The following is a 17,636-nucleotide window of genomic DNA, read 5'->3' on the forward strand; positions in this document are numbered from 1 at the left end:
CATTTTCATTTACTTATTTTGTCACTGTGTTAGCTAGTGATCAGTAGACTAGCTACACTAGATTTACTCATTATGCTAATTCAAAATTCCGGATATATTACACTTCAAGTCTCTGGAGCACTAAAATGAACTTTAATATGAAATTTTATTGTTTTTTGATCATTATTATGCTAACTAGGTTCTCATGCACCACCCATGGATTATAATTCTACCCGGAAGCCTGGTAGTGTAGGAATTTCCGGTTACGTCAGGGCGTCAGGACTCCATTAGAGCTGCAGCTGTTTTGAGAGAAACAACAACAAAACGGGCTAACTGATAGAGCTTCCACAGTGACAGTACGCTCTAAGCCTGACAACGAGGCCTCAGATCTGGAAGCTTAACCTTCATTTCCCACCCGGAGCTTCGCCGGCTTCTAACCACGGCCGCTCTCGGTGAGGAAACTCTGGCCTCCGCTTCCTCCTCCTCCGACTCGGACACCGGCGGAGCGTCGCCGCCCCCGCGGAAGAAGCACCGAGCCTCGGCGGTGGAGGGAGCAGGAGAGCCCGGGGCTTCAGCAGTTTTGACAGGCCTTTCCGGAGTTGTCCTAGGACGCGGTGCATACTCTCAAGCCACCTCTGCCATCCACTTTAACCGAAGTGTTGTCAACAACCTCAGCAGCAGTATGCAGGCAAACGGGGCTGGACAAGGACAAGAATCCTCGGAGCTCTCTTGCTTAAACAGCGCACAAAACGGGGAGTCCTCCTCGGTCGGAGGAACTCACTCAAATGGGCTTCTCTCCAGCACAGATAACGGTAATAACGTCGGTACCAGTAATGGATCTTCAGTAGGGCCTTGCACGGGGACTTCGGCTGCTTCTACGGCCTCGAGTTCGGAGGTCGGCTCGTTGAAAAAGAAGAAACGACTAACACAGGCGGAGGAAGATGTCATACGATTAATAGGGCAACATCTCCACGGACTAGGACTGAAGTAAGTTTATTCAGTGTGTCAGTCGAGGAAAAACTCACGAAGGCAGTTAACGTTAGCATCGAACATAAGAAGTGCAATCTGTATAACTTGGGTTTTATGTGAAACTGCGAAATAGCAGCTGGTAAAGGCGATATTAGTGCGCTTGACAGACACAAACATGGGGGATGGGGTTGGTAGTTAGCCTGTGAGCTCGGCAGTTGGTAGAAAGAAGGGGTCCATCTTGCACAATAACAGCTAGCATCGGTAGCCTGCGCTAAGGTGTTGTGTCCTGATATTAAACGTTCACGGAAAGATAAAACATAGTTCAACATAGAGCTGTTTCACGAGTTCACCATAACTCGTAGGAGCCTTTTAATGCCAGTTACGTCACGATCTATTAATAAATGTTATAGATTTCGCAGTGAATAAAAGGCATTACATCATCTAACATTAGTAACATTTGTTCATACAAAACAAGGATCGCAGATTTGTTGTGGTTTTTCAGCTATATAAAATGGAGACGGTTCAGTTTTCCTAATTAGGTACTTAAGCAGAATGATCGAGTTTACGGCGTGAGTTTCACGTTTGAGAGGTTATTGCGCAAAAAGCAATTGCGGAGAAAAATGTTAGGTTAGTGCACGGGGTTTTCAACGTCGGCTTTTTACTCTGGTGGCTTTCTTCTTTTTGTAGCTCGTCTGCAAATGCAGCACGTTTTTTTTCATTTGGGGTTTCTTTTTAGAGAGGTACATGGAGAAGTCTTGTATTGCTGAAAGACACTGTAATAACGGGTATGGGTTATGAAATATGACCTGGTTATTTTAGTATTCCTAGTGCACTCTTTGCATTTCTTGATGTGTCCTTGGAACTATTTATTTCATCAAATCAGGCACCATTTTACACAGCTATCTCACGAATGTTAGAACTTCTCTCCTGCCTTCATTTTTTCCGTCTTTGTTGCTGTGTCCGAGCAATGTGTCATCAGCCAGTCACAAACAGTGACGTGCATGTATTGGAGCGTGTATTTATTTAAAGTCAGCAGTCAATACTGTGGGCGACATTTGTTCCCGAACTGAGCAGAATCGGATGGCTTCATGGCGGCTGAGGAATGCGCTTTCTGCCAGCTGTTTCACATGGAAACGTTGGTTTGAATCTAATTATAGAAATGAGGGTTTGTTGTTTTTTTTCCAAGAAACGTGTGTATGGTGCTCTTCAAACTGCCAGTGGTCTGCACTGTTGGGTCCTTTGATTTCTAGTGTTCAGCTGAGGAAGTATAGCATTATAGGCATTATAAAAGACATTGCTGTGTTTACTATGAGGGTTTTTTTTTCTTTTCTTTTTTTTGGGGGGGGGGGGGGGGTATGAAATTGCCTGGTATGAAACAGAGCCCCTACATTTCAGCCAGGGAAATACAAGCGAAATCGGGCTCAACACAGAGCTGCTGCGCCACTCCATTGATACCTGAGAATGATGTCATCATGCTGAAGGTGTCAGCCACCCCCCATACCCATTTCACTTGCATTATCTTGCACACACATCTCTGCAGGAGCTTTTATGGGAGTGGAGTGTGTTTAGCAGAGGGATGGTGTTTGCACAGATGGTTATGGTTCACTGTTGACAGAGCCGAAGGGGGTGATGTCAACCGCAGTGGAAGCTTGATTCATGTTGGTGTCCACAAATAATGCTTGGGTGACACAACTGCCCCACAACCGGCTTCTCCCAGTTATTGTTAGCCATTAAATTATATTCTCCCTACTGTCGGCCACAAACATTAATATCGTCTTGTCACCCAGTACACTATTTGCCATCACCATAAAGTATTGGCATAATGACATAAATGACTAGTGAGGAAAAGGTCTATAACCTACCTAAAAAATGTCACTTAACATAATGATGGGCTAACTTGTCAGCTGACTGAGCTCACATTTTCAGGTATTGAGTGACTGTTAATAGCTGAAAAACCACATTTGGCCTTGATTTTTTTTCCCTTTCACATGTCTCATCGTTATATATCTGGATAACTTCCTCTCCTCCACTCTCCTCCTGTGTCTCTGCAGTCAGACGGTGGACCTGCTGATGCAGGAATCAGGCTGCAGACTGGAACACCCCTCAGCTACCAAGTTCCGCAATCATGTCATGGAAGGGGAGTGGGACAAGGTTAGTATTTGTTTACAGTGACTACATAATAGGAAATATTCTGGGCAACATGGAATTTGTGACAGTGAAATTTCACTTCAAAATGCAGAGCTAGAATACATACAGTATATCTTTTCAGATCAGTCTCGCCTCATATTAATTATCAACCAAAGCTAAGTTTATGAAAGCAGCAGGTGGTAACATAGGTGAGTTCAAACAGCAGTCTGTACGGGGCACAGTTATGCAAACCCAGCAGCATGAACTTGTTTAATTTTTAATGTTGAAGCCCGCAGGACAACCCTCTGTGGCTGAGTAGAATGAACAGAAATTTAAAGGTGAAGTAAAATGCTTATTAAGGTGTCTTTATGTAATTGGCTTTTAAATTACCAGTTTATTTTATTAGCGCTTGATCCAGCACTTTACAGCAGACCCATAAAAGTGTTAATGCCGGTACAAATGAATCTCCTGGTGTAACGAACCTACATCGGTTTAGAACGCCTGTGGTCAAAATTAGACTAATACACAAGCAATTTGTTTTGATTCCATAAAGTTATCTACAAAACGGTAAAAGTAGCTGGTACTTTGAGATTCGTCCTTTACAGTTTGATCACAGCACAGTTGCATTGTCAAAGCCTTATAGATTAGGTGACCATAAAATCTGTATCACTGTTTATATAATTAGTTTTGTTTTTTTTCTTGTGCATGCATGGAAAGTGCTGAGCTAATGATTTCTCCCTCTTTCTCTCCCCTCTGTCACCCTCCTTTTGTTTCGGTGCAGGCTGAGAATGATCTCAACGAACTGAGAGCATTGATGCATTCTCCCAATGCTATTGTGGTAAGCTCCGTTTGCCCAAACCTGAACTGGACTGAATGACAGTCAGTCAGTTAGCAGGCACAGCTGGACTTTCCAGAATGATACAGTTATAGAGCAGATTCCTGTTGTGGACAGCGCCACAAGAAGGAGCGAATCCACATTTAGATTTAGAGTAGTGTACTGGATACTGTTTTCAAGTAGAGTGTGACTCCACATTGCAGTGCTGTTGTTTTGGGGTTTTTTTTTTTACATAGTGTCTTTACATTGATTATAACTAATAGATTTAAAAGCTATGTTTTGGTTTGATTCTTGCTACTATAGCTTTGTTTTTGCCAGGTCAGTCAATACTGGGAGCAGATATGAGAGATCAAGAATTTCCATTACAGAACATGGTTTAAAAGAATTAAATATGTATACATTTAACAGCACATTGAGCACATATCCATGTCAGCTACAGTATTTAACAGAAAAGACTGCAGTTGTGTATTTCTGCAGTACACAGTACATCTATCAGGGCCTTTAATATTGAATACCACTGATCCACAAACATTTATTCCTGTGAAGATTAGTATGAGAGTAAATACTTTACAGTATCAGTGTGGTAATGAGACTCAGCTCAGACTAATTATCCCTAGCTAGCATGCTAATTAGCAACAAGATGAGCTCCAAAAATACTCCAGAGTCAAGTGCCTGCTGCTCTGTGTCATAAGGTTTCTAACAGCCATTCCCTGCTGAGTTATTGTGAAAATGGATGTAGCTTTTTAATATTTTTTTTCTTCTTTTTTTTCTTTCATAACACCATTTTAGTTCTTGAGTTGAGATTAGCATTGTCATAGTCAATATGACATTCACAACAGTTCTGGAGCGCAGTTTGCTCGTGTCACGGGCCTAAGGGGGAGAATTCTGAGATGTGTGTTTCTGCCCTCTTTATTTACAGAGTTATGTGGGTGGCTTTTGTGTAGTCGATATGAGTGTGCTTGCTGTACTTGCATACCTGAGATAGGATGGAGGCGCTTAACACCGCAAATGACATCGCTAAACTGCAGAAATGTGTAAACACTATAAAAGAAATGGTGATGTTAATATTACCATATGTGCTATGCATATTTGTAAATATATTCTATTAATGACAAATTGACTTTTTTAAAATTATATTCTACCACTAATTTGAGTTTTATTGTATCAGTGTCATATATCCTAAATGGGAATGTTTTGTTTTTTTGCTTCCTTAAAATGTGGTACTTTATCCTTTTTTATGATAAAGTTATGCAAACTAGCTGTCATGATATATATGGTTAAAATCACTTCCTGTCAGTGTCAAAGCAGTAGTTTAAGCTTATTTGTCATTCTTTTATTTTCTCCTTACAAACAGAATGCCAGTACACTCTGATAAATGGTTTTCATTGTTGTGGTACAAAAAAGAAACATGTTTCAGCTTGAAGGCATTATCCACGTAATTCAAAACAACAATAAATGATAACCAGGTGAGCTTTAAACATCACTCAGTAAAAAGAATGCATAATTGCTTGATAGGGTGAAGCACACAAAAGGCCTTTCTTATTCCTCAGCTAGAAATCCAGTATGATGTACGTTGCCAAGTATTTCAAGGTGTATGAGTATTGCTTCCTCTTTGAAAGTGTAGTCACGCAGATGCATTTCTGTTATGGAGGGAAGCATATAAGTGTTAAATGTTACAATCTGAGCCCAAAAGGTTTGAACAGAGATCTGCTGTTGAGCCGTTTCTTTTCTTTTATTTATCAGTATTCCATATTTTCACTGTGCAGATGCATATATCGGTGCCACTTATTTTTGACTTTGATTTTAAAATGTTATAAAGAGCTAATAAGAATTTATGCTATTGTTGGACAAGGTCTGGAAACGTCTTATTTTTGTTGGCGTATTTTTCTGATATTTTCAGTATATGTTAATATCTAAATGAGTTTTTTTTTTTTTTTTTATCTGTATATTATGATAAGAATGTTACTATGGGATGGGGACGTCTGCTCTTGGGTGATAATGTGGCTTTAGCTACATGAGATTCCTAAAAAGTACTTTGCAACACAGAACACATATTATTGTAGTTTGGAACACCTCTGTGTGAGTCTTTATTCGTTTATTATTATAGATAGTTTCATATTTTTAATCTAACTTATTTTCAGTTATAAAAACTGGATGGGGTTTCTGGCTCTGGCAGTCATGTTTTCTTCCTGAGAAATCTTTGCTTGCTGGGTAATGCGTTTATTGATGCATCCTATCATGCAATTATATATTCTCTTTAATGTTTGATGTTTGAACCTTTTCCCAAAATTAGAATGAAGGCTTTGTTAGCTGGCGCCAGCCTTGTTTGTTTTGATATTTGCAGCTATGGGAGACTTGGTGCATTGAACGTTTGGAATTGTGTACTGTTGCTGCTGTTCTTTACTATTTATTTCTTCCTCCTGTATATTTTTGGTGTTTATAGATTACCTTCTCTATACCTGTGCTTCTCTTCTTTCTACTCAGCGTATGAAGTTCCTGCTGCTGCAGCAGAAGTACCTTGAGTACCTGGAGGACGGAAAAGTCTTGGAGGCTTTGCAGGTCCTCCGGGGAGAGCTGACGCCGCTCAAGTACAACACAGATCGCATCCACGTACTCAGCGGGTACTGTTTAATGTTACCTCTGGCTTATAGCCATCATCAGGATGTTCACCCTGTCTGCACAAATACACACCTACTAACCACCCATATAGCTATTGGAGAGTCCTGTAGATGCTAATGGTACGCCTGTTTGGTGATTTACTTGTACCAAAATCCGCACCTGTATAAATATTGTTGCTGATAATTAAGGGAATATTAAATTGTCTTACATTATGATAATTGATGAAGCTTAAGCTGTTGAATTCACTGTAAAACATCTATATGGTAAATGATTTTAGTAGTAATTTTCACAGTGCAGTTCTTGTCACACTTACTGTTTTATCTCCAGTAATAAAACAATCATGGATCTTTTTGCTTGATCTGCAAATGTTAGTCAGCTCTTTTTTTAAAAAAAAATATCAAATACCTGAATGTAACAAGTTCATCTTAGACCCTTCAGGATGCTTTATTTACCACATCTGAAAGTTTGCTAAATTTAGTCTAAGTTAAAATCTGTATTTAGTTGTCAGTGGTTGTAGTTTACGGCCATTCTTATCACTATTTTAAGCTCCTGTTTACTTCCTGGTGATAAGATGTCTTTTTAAAATTGTAATAATCCTTCATGGATGTTATGATGTCCAGTGTGTTTTTTTGCTTAAACTGCGTTCTTGTATGTTGTTTCAGGTACCTAATGTGTAGCCATGCTGAGGATCTTAGGGCCAAGGCAGAGTGGGAGGGCAAGGGCACGGCTTCACGCTGCAGGCTGCTGGATAAACTACAAAGTGAGGAGGCATTTCCATAACTGACCCTGTACAGCTAACAGATGTTGTCTTATTTCTGTGTGTGTGTGTGCATATTCCATGTACAGCTGTGAATCTCTATGATCCGTTTTTTCCTCTCTATTTGTAGCATACCTGCCTCCTTCTGTGATGCTGCCCCCTCGTCGACTGCACACCCTGCTCCGGCAAGCAGTGGAGCTGCAGAGGGACCGCTGCCTTTATCATAACACCAAGCTGGACAATAACCTGGATTCGGTCTCTCTCCTCCTTGATCACGTCTGCAGCAGGTTGGTACTGCAAAGCTAGCATGTTGCACTGTCTCCGAGACGCCAGACTTTGCTAAATTACAAAACTGCAATATTTTACTCTTGTTGTTATGAAACCAAAATGTTGGAGCTCCTTGTGATTCTAAATGTTGTTTTTGGAGTGGAAGTCAGCAGATTTTTCTCTTTAATGACCTACTCCACTACTATGTCTCCACTACTTCTTTTCTTTTGTACCTTGATGCTTCGTATATTTTAACCTGTCGCATTTTCTCTCTCCTATTTATTTGCTGTGTATTGTAATGTCCCAAACACCTGTAGCTCATCAGGGAATGGACATGCAGCCTCTGGGGGTGTCCTCTGGTGTCTGGAACGTTGACACTGGCAAAGGATCCTTTAAGTCTTTTGTAGTGTGAGATAGGGTGAAGTTGATAGGTTGAGGGAGTGGGGTGTTTGGTGTGCACCAATGTTTAAGTAGATGGTACAAAGCAATATCCAGGATAAATCCAGGATTTTCCAGCAGATAATCACTGTTGTTCACAACCGGTCAGTGGTTTTACTGCTGTGGCTCATCTAAAATCGATTGTTTTAACTGACACAATGAAGGGAAGATGAAATTCAAGTTCTTTAAGGCTCTGGTTGCTCTGTTGTCTTTGTTCACACACCCTTGGAACAATGCACAAAAGTCACCAACAGTGCCTTTGGATTGGCAGACTGAGGATTGACCTCTTTATAAAGGGCGAGCAGTGGGTGTGTTACATCTTCAGAGGGTCACAGTTCAGTGCAGTGGTGCTGGCGAGGAGAGTCTAAGCATTAGTTCAAACTCCGGTTCGGAAAGAGGAATATGGAAACTGGGCCAACTGTCGATCTCAGGGGATAGTACAGGGTGTGTTGGAGTTTTCCCCATAAATCTACATGCATATTATGGACCTGGGAAAATGCATATGACCAAATCCTTTAGGGGACTCGCTCCATTCAGTAGAGGAGTTCAAGAACTTTGCAGGCTTCTTCATGAGTGGGGCAAGGGTGGAGTGGAATGGATAGAAAGATCAATCAGAAACTGTAGTGATCTGGGCACTGTGACTGTTTTGTGTGGTGAAGAGAGGGCTTAGCCCAAAGTTGATGACTTTCTGGTAGATCCTACCCTCACCAGTGGGCACCAGCTGTGGGTAGCAACTAAAGGATTAAGAATACAAGGAACAGAACCAAGATTCTTTCAAAAGGTGTCCTTACAAGTGTAAGGATTAGCGATACCAACTGTTAGCTACAAAGTGATGGGCAACAAGCCAAGTGTTTTTCTTTTAGGTGGGCTGTAGAGCTGGTGGGAGCTTTTCTTTGCATGAGGGGCTCGAAGTAGAGCTGCTGCCTCTGTGCAGTGAAAGGAGACAACCGAGGTGATTAAGGCTTAGACGGCTGCCCCGGCCACCTGGACCTGGGTTAAATGGATGACTGAATTAAGATTTTAACTTTTTCATCTTGTGTGTGTGTGTGTTACAGGAAGCAGTTCCCATGTTACACTCAACAGATTCTGACTGAGCATTGTAATGAGGTGTGGTTCTGCAAATTCTCAAATGATGGCACCAAGCTAGCCACTGGCTCCAAAGACACTACTGTCATAATTTGGCAAGTGGACCCAGTAAGTTTTGGGGTTTTTTATTAGTATTTTAATTTCAGACTTTAAAATCTCTTGACAATTTGGTATATTTTTTTTAAATTTCCACAAATAAGGGCCCAGTCCATATTGTGTCTCAGGGTTTTTCTTTGTCCTCTTACTATCTGTGTAGGAGACCCACCAGCTGAAGCTGCTGCGAACCCTGGAGGGTCATGCGTACGGCGTCTCCTACTTAGCCTGGAGTCCCGATGACACCTACCTGATCGCCTGCGGACCGGATGACTGCTCCGAGCTCTGGCTCTGGAATGTTCAGGTAAGGTTGATGCACGGTGGCTTCACTTGTTAACTTTACTGCTATATTACCTCTTCAAACAGCAGAGAACATAATACTACAGTTGTGTAGAAAAGCATACATGGGTGAATCTCAAAATCCTTCTTTTTCAAAATGAGGAAACGTGTGCTGGATAACCTGCCTTAGATACTCTGTAGTGTGCTGTGTATACTCAGTGACCTCTCCGCTTCACGGATCCCCTTCTGTTTCCTTTCCTGTTACTCAACCCTCCCCCACTCTTGCTTAATATTTCTTCTCGCTGTCTCCCTTCCCCCATTTTCTCTCCTCTTGATTTGCACTCTGTCTGTCAATCCCCCCTCTTCACCAGACGGGGGAGCTGCGGACCAAAATGTCCCAGTCCCATGAAGATAGTCTGACCAGCGTGGCCTGGAACCCTGATGGCAAGCGCTTTGTCACTGGAGGACAAAGGGGACAGTTTTATCAGTGTGTAAGTTAATTAATTATTTTTTTATTCTCTCTCTATGTTTAATGCACAGCTGTTTTTAGTTTGTGTGCTTTCGGCAAATTTTTCACCTTTTTTTTTTTCTTGAAAAGAATTAATTAGTCATCTCAGCTATTTTGTTATATTTTTGTTGAATTTAACTTAAGTTTTAACTGCTGTAACAATTTTGCCACGTTTGGTGCTAAACAAAGCATATCTTATCTTGTTATCATTGCTTCTGTTAATCAGTGCTGAATTCCTGGCATGTTTTCATAATGGCGTGCTGGGGAAGAGAGAAAAGGAAAAGAGATTTGGTTGTGTTAGCAGCTGTTAAACGTCTATTGAAATGCTGGGATGACCTTAATCAGGTTTTCAAACAATCATAGGCTCTTTCAGTATTGTGATTTTCTATCCAACTTACTGAAAGAGCCCATAAAAATATGTTTTTCACAGTTGATCTACAGCTATCTGTGTGTGCTTTGTGACTAAGCAGCTCTTTCCCCTCCCAGGGTGGTTCCCTGTACCTTTTAATGAAGAGTTTTGACACCTTGATATATATCACAGGTGTCGAACTCGAACTCGTTGTCCTGCACGTTTTAGATGTGTCCTTAATCCAACACAGCTGATTCAAATGGCTAAATTACAGGACAGCACAGGCTCACTGCTGGATCATTTGATTCAGCTGTTTTGAAACAGGGTAATATCTAAAACCTGCAGGACACCGGCCCTCGAGGCCTGGAGTTCGACACCCCTGATATATATGAATAAAGATGTGGTTTGACCATTGGAATAAGTTTGGGATTTTCCCCAAAGGTTTCCCCTCGTAAGCTGATCATCCCCACTAACTTCTGTTTCACAATCGGTCATTTTGTCCTGGAAGCAGGCCTGAAATATGACAGAAACCACTTAAACCACTTCACAACAGAGAAACAAGTGCTTCCCCTCGTAAGCATCCAATGGGAGTAAGAGTTTAGTATGATTGCCATACTATGCTGTTTCAGTGTTTCTCTTCTCTGATGTGTGTATTTCAGGACCTGGATGGCAACTTGTTAGACTCCTGGGAGGGTGTGAGAGTGCAGTGCCTGTGGTGCCTGAACGATGGCAGGATAGTGCTGGCCTCAGACACCCACCAGCGTATCCGGGGATACAACTTTGAGGACCTTACGGACAGAAACATGTATGTGTCAGAGCTCCTCACCCCTGCTTTGTTGTATACCTACATGAAATATTGTTGACATGTGCCATTTTTCTCAAGGGGCTAATCCAGGTGTAATGAATAGCTAATCATGGTAGTTGCTGGAGTTGATCTCTTCTGATGCCGAGCAGTGCTCCTTTTATAGCTATGGTTTCACTTTAAAACGGATGAATACCACAACAAACTCTTCCCGAATTTTAGGAACTCTACAGCTGTCTGTAGTATTTGCTCTAAAATATCACGTTATACTTATCAGTTACATCACACATCACAGTGCCTGACAGGCTGTCTTGTTCACATGTCCTTTACAGAGTTCAGGAGGACCACCCTATCATGTCTTTTACTGTTTCAAAGAACGGAAGATTAGCTTTGTTAAATGTAGCAACTCAGGTAAGCTACTGATCAATTCAGGCTCTTTTCAGCATCAGTCCTGCTAAAATGCATGGCTGCTTTGTTTTGCTAAACGGTGTAAAGTATCCTTCAGTAGTTACAGTCTGTTGGTATATACCTTTTTGTAGGGAGTGCACCTGTGGGACCTTCAGGACCGGGTGCTGGTAAGGAAGTACCAAGGTGTTACCCAGGGCTTCTACACAATCCACTCCTGCTTTGGAGGACACAACGAAGACTTCATTGCCAGTGGCAGCGAAGGTACAGTCAGAGTGCTGTGGGAATAAATGGCCACGTTTTGACTATGTTTAGTAGAACATGTATGAGTCTTCTTTCAGTGTAATGTGTTCTGGTCCAGTGTCCTTTCTGCGTGTAGCTCTGCATGACTTCTGATCACCATTATAGTAGTGACTAATTTGGGAAAAGTAACTTAAATGCCTTTATTAGGATGGTTAAAGCCCTTAGCAGCCAATTCCCAGCCAGCCCAGATCTTTTGCTGTATTTCATTCCTCTGCTCTCTTTCCCAATATTTCCTTGTGAAATATGGTGAAATGTTTCTTCCTTTCATTCAGTTTCTCGAAACTTTCTAAATTCCGATCGGTGTTGTCTTTTACATTAATTCACCTACAATTCGAACCCTGTTTTCTTCCACCTGTTTTATTGCTTTCTTTATCTATTGCCACAGACCACAAAGTATACATCTGGCATCGGCGTGGTGAACTTCCTATCGCTGAGCTCACAGGCCACACGCGCACCGTTAACTGTGTGAGCTGGAACCCGGCCATCCCAAGCCTCATGGCTTCTGCCTCCGATGACGGCACAGTACGCATCTGGGGCCCTGCACCCTTCCTCGAATCACAAGAGGCAGATGGGCTCAACGGTAGTTCTAACTGTTGGTTATAACATGATTTTATTTTATTTTTGTTTTTGTTCATGTTGATTTATGCAAAAATTCTCCTCAAATCACCATTTTGATCTACTAAATGTTTATTTCCTTCTCAGAAAACTGCAGTCACATGGACAGTTGATGGTCACTAATAGAGCAGAAACCGTGTCTCTAACAACAAACAACATCCCACAGTAAAACACAATATTCATGGGCGAAGAAAACCCAGCATCCACATATTGCAAGAGAAGAATAACCAACAAAAAAGAGAAAACATACGGAAGAAAATTGTCTCCTGACTGGCCTAGAAAAAAAATAGCGAGTGTGAAGACGGACCGAAAACTCGTCTTCATCCGAAATCCGATTCTGACCTAAAGGCCTGATAAATGAGTCGGCGCCCAGCGGGATACTCCCTGGAGAGCTGTAATGGCTGTTCTCCTCTTCCAAGCAAACCCTTCTTCCTCCATGTCCCTGCGTGGTCACCAGCCATGCCAGGTCCTCACAAGTTTCCCAGGAAACCCACCTCCACCTGGAGCTTGGAGCACATCAAGTCCCTGTGATGCCTCCAGACAGACACCACAGATCAGCCGTCTGCTCACTGGACTACATCTGTGTGCCTGTCTGTCTCTCACGTTACCTGTATAATGTCTCCATGGACTTGGGGTGGGGTCTTGCTGGGGGAGGATGGTGCATAGAGGGGGATATAGCAACTATTCTGTATGTATGTTTTCCTCTCCCCCTCTTTCTTGCTATATTAACATTCAATCTTTTGGACAAAGGCTGAAAGTCCACAGTGGAAACATTGACCGACCAGCTGAAACACAGACAAAAAAAAAGGCTATGCTAAATGTTGGATTTTTTTATGATAGTCATAGGGTTTATTCTCATTTAAGAGGTGAATCTTAGCAAGTAGTGCCCTTGGAAAGCTTTAGTGTGAAGATTCCACTTTTTGTTTCTCAACATTAGGAAAATAAAATCTTTTTATTCCTTAATTTAACTGCTAAAGGACAGTTGCTGTTCTGTTTCCAACTGACAGTACACCACCCCCCCCCCCACACACACAGTCTGTCGAGCTAGCTACCGCACAACTCCATTACATCTGCCTAAGAGGAGGACAGAGGAACTCACAGTTCACATATCATCTGGGAGAAGGGAGGGGTGGGTCTTTCGTTGTTGATAAGGTGGCGTTTCCACTATCAAGACATACACTTTGACCTTTCTCAAGAGACATGCTTTCAGATGTGAAAAGTGCAACTTTTAATGCACATCAGTGACTGCTGTTCCTCCTCTGTGTGAGTGTGTGAGTGAGAGTGAATGAGCGATTATGCATGCACACATTAGTATGAGAGCTGACGTTACTGAGTGCAGATTTAATTGGCGTGTGCTTTGTGTGTGTGTGTGTGTGTGTGTGTGTGTGTGCGCACGCGCGCGTGCGTGCGTGCATGTGTGTTCAATTCGCACCAGCAGATAATCCCCCACCCCCACCCTCTCTCCAATTCTCCTAATCCCATGTTAAAATTGTAAAGAGGATTTTAAAACCAGTTCTGAGTTATCCAAAGCCCCATAGGGACCTCTATCTGTGGAACAAAGAATACTTGAGAGCCATTTTGTAAAAGAAAGTCATTTTGTTTGTTTTGTTTTTTTTAATCTGGGGCTTTAATTTTTACATTCAGATTTTTTTCTCTCTTTTTTTTTTTTTTTTTTTTCTCCCTACCATGTGGCATTTAAGCAACACTGAACCAGTGACATCTGCTTTTTGTGGGTTTGGGGAGGAAAAGGAAATTTCAAAAGAGCAATTCGAGCGAGACATGTTTCTAAAAAGCTGTAAAGTGTTGTTATTAGCAAAGAGTAATTTCTTATGAGAAGTTAATGATTGTAATTAATGGGCGTGTAGTAGGACCGCCCCAGAGAGGAGAGGCACCAGTACCCAGATCCACGCTTCGAGCGCACAGTTAGGGAGTGTTGTTGCAATCCTGGGAATGCAAACAAACTGCCTTCCTGTTTATACAGTTGCACACAAACCTTCACTATGTACGGCAGCACCCCCCCCCCCCCCCCCCCCCCCCCCAAACTGCACTTTGAGTAGTCTTTTCTGCTCTCTTGCACATACGGCAATGGCATAAATCCATGAAGTTCCCAGCCTAAAACGTAAAATGTTACATTGGTGAAGACGTAACCTACATAGGAGATTGCTTAAAGGAAGCAAGCCCTTACTATGCCTCTATGCATCTAAAAAGCAGTGGCTTGTCTTTGACTTTTTGAAAGCTCGCCCTCACTCTCAAAAGGCGTAGCAGCCTCTTCTCGAGGGTACCGCTGTCGAGCTTAGAGAGAATTCAGCATTAACACCCCCCCCCCCCACTTCACTCTCCAGCCAAGTTATTCAGTGGTCAGTGCACCATTCAAAGCTTTCTTCCTCCCTTTTCGAGGGTATGTAATGACTATTTGCTACAGACTGATATACAGTGAAATGTTTCAAAACAGTGCTTTTCTGTCTGTTTTTATTGGACTTTTTTGTTACTTATTTTTTTTTCCTTTTTTTTGTTGTTCATATATCATTTTTTGGTTGATCTCTTTCTCTGTATGATCATATTAAAGTATAACCAGACATTTGGAGTCCTTTTTGTTTTTGTTGTAATCTTTATAACCCTTTTTAACTCTTTTATGTTTTAAATATATTTTGTTCATCTGTATTCAGTTGCATATTTTCTACCACTATCACAAAAAATAAAATAATATGCACAGTAACACTCATGCACCTAGGAGTGAGAAGAGTCGTAGGAAGTGTGTTACCTACAGTCAAATCAGGTTTGATCTATCCACCCCTCGCCTTTAAAGAGTTTCCTTCATGTGAAAATCTTGTTTTATCGCATGTCTGTGTACGCGACCGATCATCCCTCTTGGCGTGCCGTTGTAGATTGGCAGTGGCTACTTCTCTGACCCCACATCAAAGCCAAATTTACTTGAGGCACTTGTGTATGTGTTGATCTGATATTCACACATTGAAAACCTCTATCTTGACGCCTAGACCATAGAATGGACTCCTCTTCCACGCCCTGCATCATTTCAGAAGACTTGAGACAAACGGTACACACCAAGACCCCGAATAAGAGTTCCAGTAAAACCCATCGTTCACCTGCTGGTGGCAAATGCTATGTCTGTATGCAACCTGGTGTCTGCTCTGTTCTTTTGTCTTGGGTTTACCAAGAGACTTGTTTCTGATTTAACTGTCTTATTTCTCAGAGGTGGTGGGTGGGGGATACTAAGGGCTTACAGTAGCATCTCTAAGTTCCTTGGGTTTGGGCGGGAAGGGGAAATGTGTGGATTTATGTTCAATGTGTTATTTACAAAAGTGATTGTACTGTTTTGTATTGTTGTGTAGGGAAAGTGTTATGTATGCATATTTTCAATAAAGCATTCAGGGTTTTGAAAAAAAAAAAAAAACAACAATAAGAATGGTCCATCGCCGTTTGGTGGGGCAGGAAACTTAGGAACCTGTGAGATGCTTAGAAATCCACTCTGCTATTCTCCCATCCTTAAACAGCTTGGCACAACTCGACCCCGAAGTCACCAATGTGGCAAAGCATTCATGAAGGTCTCTGTTTCCAAGAGAGTTGGCACACTGTAAATAAAATACTAGAATAAATGGAACACAAGGAATGAAAATAATTTAAATTTCAAAATAAATGAATAATAGAAATGTGACTTCAAAATTATACATGTACTCATTCTGAATTTGAATCATGCTGAGACGGGGACGCCTTCACTCTTTTAAAATTTGTTGTGTATAATGAAAACAGAGCTTCTCCATACTTGCTTCATTTCAATTGCTAAATAGTTCTGTGTCAATGTGTGGTTTAACATAGTCCTGCTGAATTAATCAAGGTGCGCTGCTCCCATTACCTGTGCATATCATTAAGTATTTGTGGTGCCTTCGCCAAGGTCCCATCCTATGTGCATTGAAGCAGCCTCTCCTCTTTTTACACCCTCATACCGAGACTCCATGACATTACTGACCTCTAGTGTGACGAGTCGTGAGCGGATTTATTTCACTGTTATCCAATTCAAAGTGAGCATGCATTAAAAAAGGCAATACTTGTGTTTCTTCATTTTCTTTGTACTATCAGATCAATAATTTCAATTCTGTACCAATCAACTCAACCATTACTTTTTCTATGGCTATAGTTTACAAAGCATTCCAACTTTTTGGAAAAAGGGTTGTATTTTATTTGTCTTCAGTGATTTCTGAAAGGTCATGAAAGAATGTTTGGAGTCAGACCTTCTGGGAGGAGGCTACCTTTGATATCAACATGAGGAGACAGCAGAATAATTAGAATAATTTAAGTTAGGTGTTGTTGGCCATTTCAATACAAAGATGGCTATTTTGAGTAGTAATAAGTACACGTGGAGTGGGCTCAAACTACAATATTTTATGTGAGCCCACAGTGCTCAACATTTAAGTGCAAGTCCAAGTGAAATTATTATTTTAAACGAAAAGCAATATGAAAACTATTGGCATAGCTGCTGAAATTCAAAAAAGAAAAAAAAAGAAACAGGTCACAATGACTGACAATAAACACCGGTTATGAAAAGGGGGACATCTCGTTAAATACATTTTCATTAAATAAATTGTGATAATTTTGTTAAATTGTACTTTGATTTTTTGGCAATATTGTGTTAGAGGTTTTCATGCTAATAAAGCACCTTTGAATTGGAATTTGAAATATCGGGTCTATATTGAGACATGCAATTCTTTCATAATTACGGAAGCTTGTTTTCACCTTAGCAAAAAGTAAAAATAAATAAATAAATAAAAATAGATACATAAATACAATTGCCATGCAGAGCTAAGTTGAAATGCCGAATTATTGTCTCTCAATTTTGAGTTACCTATGTCAGAATGTCCAAATTTCGAGATACAAAAGCAAACCCAAAATATTGACTTTCAAACTGCATTTGTTTTATTCTTTTCTTTTTTTCAGAGGCGGAAAAAGGCTTCCATATATAATGCCTGAATATTTACAGTTAGGAGCTTAAAAAAACTGGATCCTTTGGACCTTTTCGCCCCCTGCTGGTTAATTTCGGACTACAAATGGCATTTGTCCCACAATGACAGGCGAGAAAGTAGTATCATATACGACGCTGAAATTGTCGTGTATGTGCAAAGTCATTGACATGACATTTACTTATTTACATGTCATTTACTCAGATTTTAAAAAATACATAAATACATTGGG

At 41.1% G+C, this 17,636-nt stretch overlaps 1 protein-coding gene across 1 annotated transcript; it reads left to right on the forward strand.

The window, feature by feature from the left end:
* The first annotated feature begins 227 nt into the window (after positions 1-227).
* LOC146371564 (WD repeat-containing protein 26) lies at positions 228-17,116 on the forward strand. The gene is made up of 14 exons (XM_084953247.1): positions 228-966; positions 3,000-3,099; positions 3,857-3,913; positions 6,395-6,531; positions 7,192-7,289; positions 7,417-7,573; positions 9,047-9,185; positions 9,334-9,474; positions 9,821-9,940; positions 10,966-11,111; positions 11,441-11,519; positions 11,648-11,777; positions 12,202-12,396; positions 12,519-17,116. The coding sequence occupies exons 1-14, from the start codon at positions 662-664 to the stop codon at positions 12,542-12,544; spliced, it is 1,830 nt and encodes a 609-aa protein (XP_084809373.1). The 5' UTR covers positions 228-661; the 3' UTR covers positions 12,545-17,116.
* The last annotated feature ends 520 nt before the right edge of the window (positions 17,117-17,636 follow it).

This window comes from Perissodus microlepis, chromosome 15 (genome assembly GCF_051167445.1).
Source record: "Perissodus microlepis isolate ML-2025 ecotype Zambia chromosome 15, ASM5116744v1, whole genome shotgun sequence".
Lineage (NCBI taxonomy): Eukaryota > Metazoa > Chordata > Actinopteri > Cichliformes > Cichlidae > Perissodus > Perissodus microlepis.

What these genes read in the sequence shown, in the direction of transcription:
- LOC146371564 (XM_084953247.1), top strand. Translation starts at nt 662, where the DNA reads ATGCAGGCAAACGGGGCTGGACAAGGACAAGAATCCTCGGAGCTCTCT. An exon ending in ATTCTCCCAATGCTATTGTG is followed by an intron (nt 3,914 to 6,394) that starts GTAAGCTCCGTT and finishes CTTTCTACTCAG; the next exon opens with CGTATGAAGTTCCTGCTGCT. An exon ending in TGTTAAATGTAGCAACTCAG is followed by an intron (nt 11,520 to 11,647) that starts GTAAGCTACTGA and finishes ACCTTTTTGTAG; the next exon opens with GGAGTGCACCTGTGGGACCT.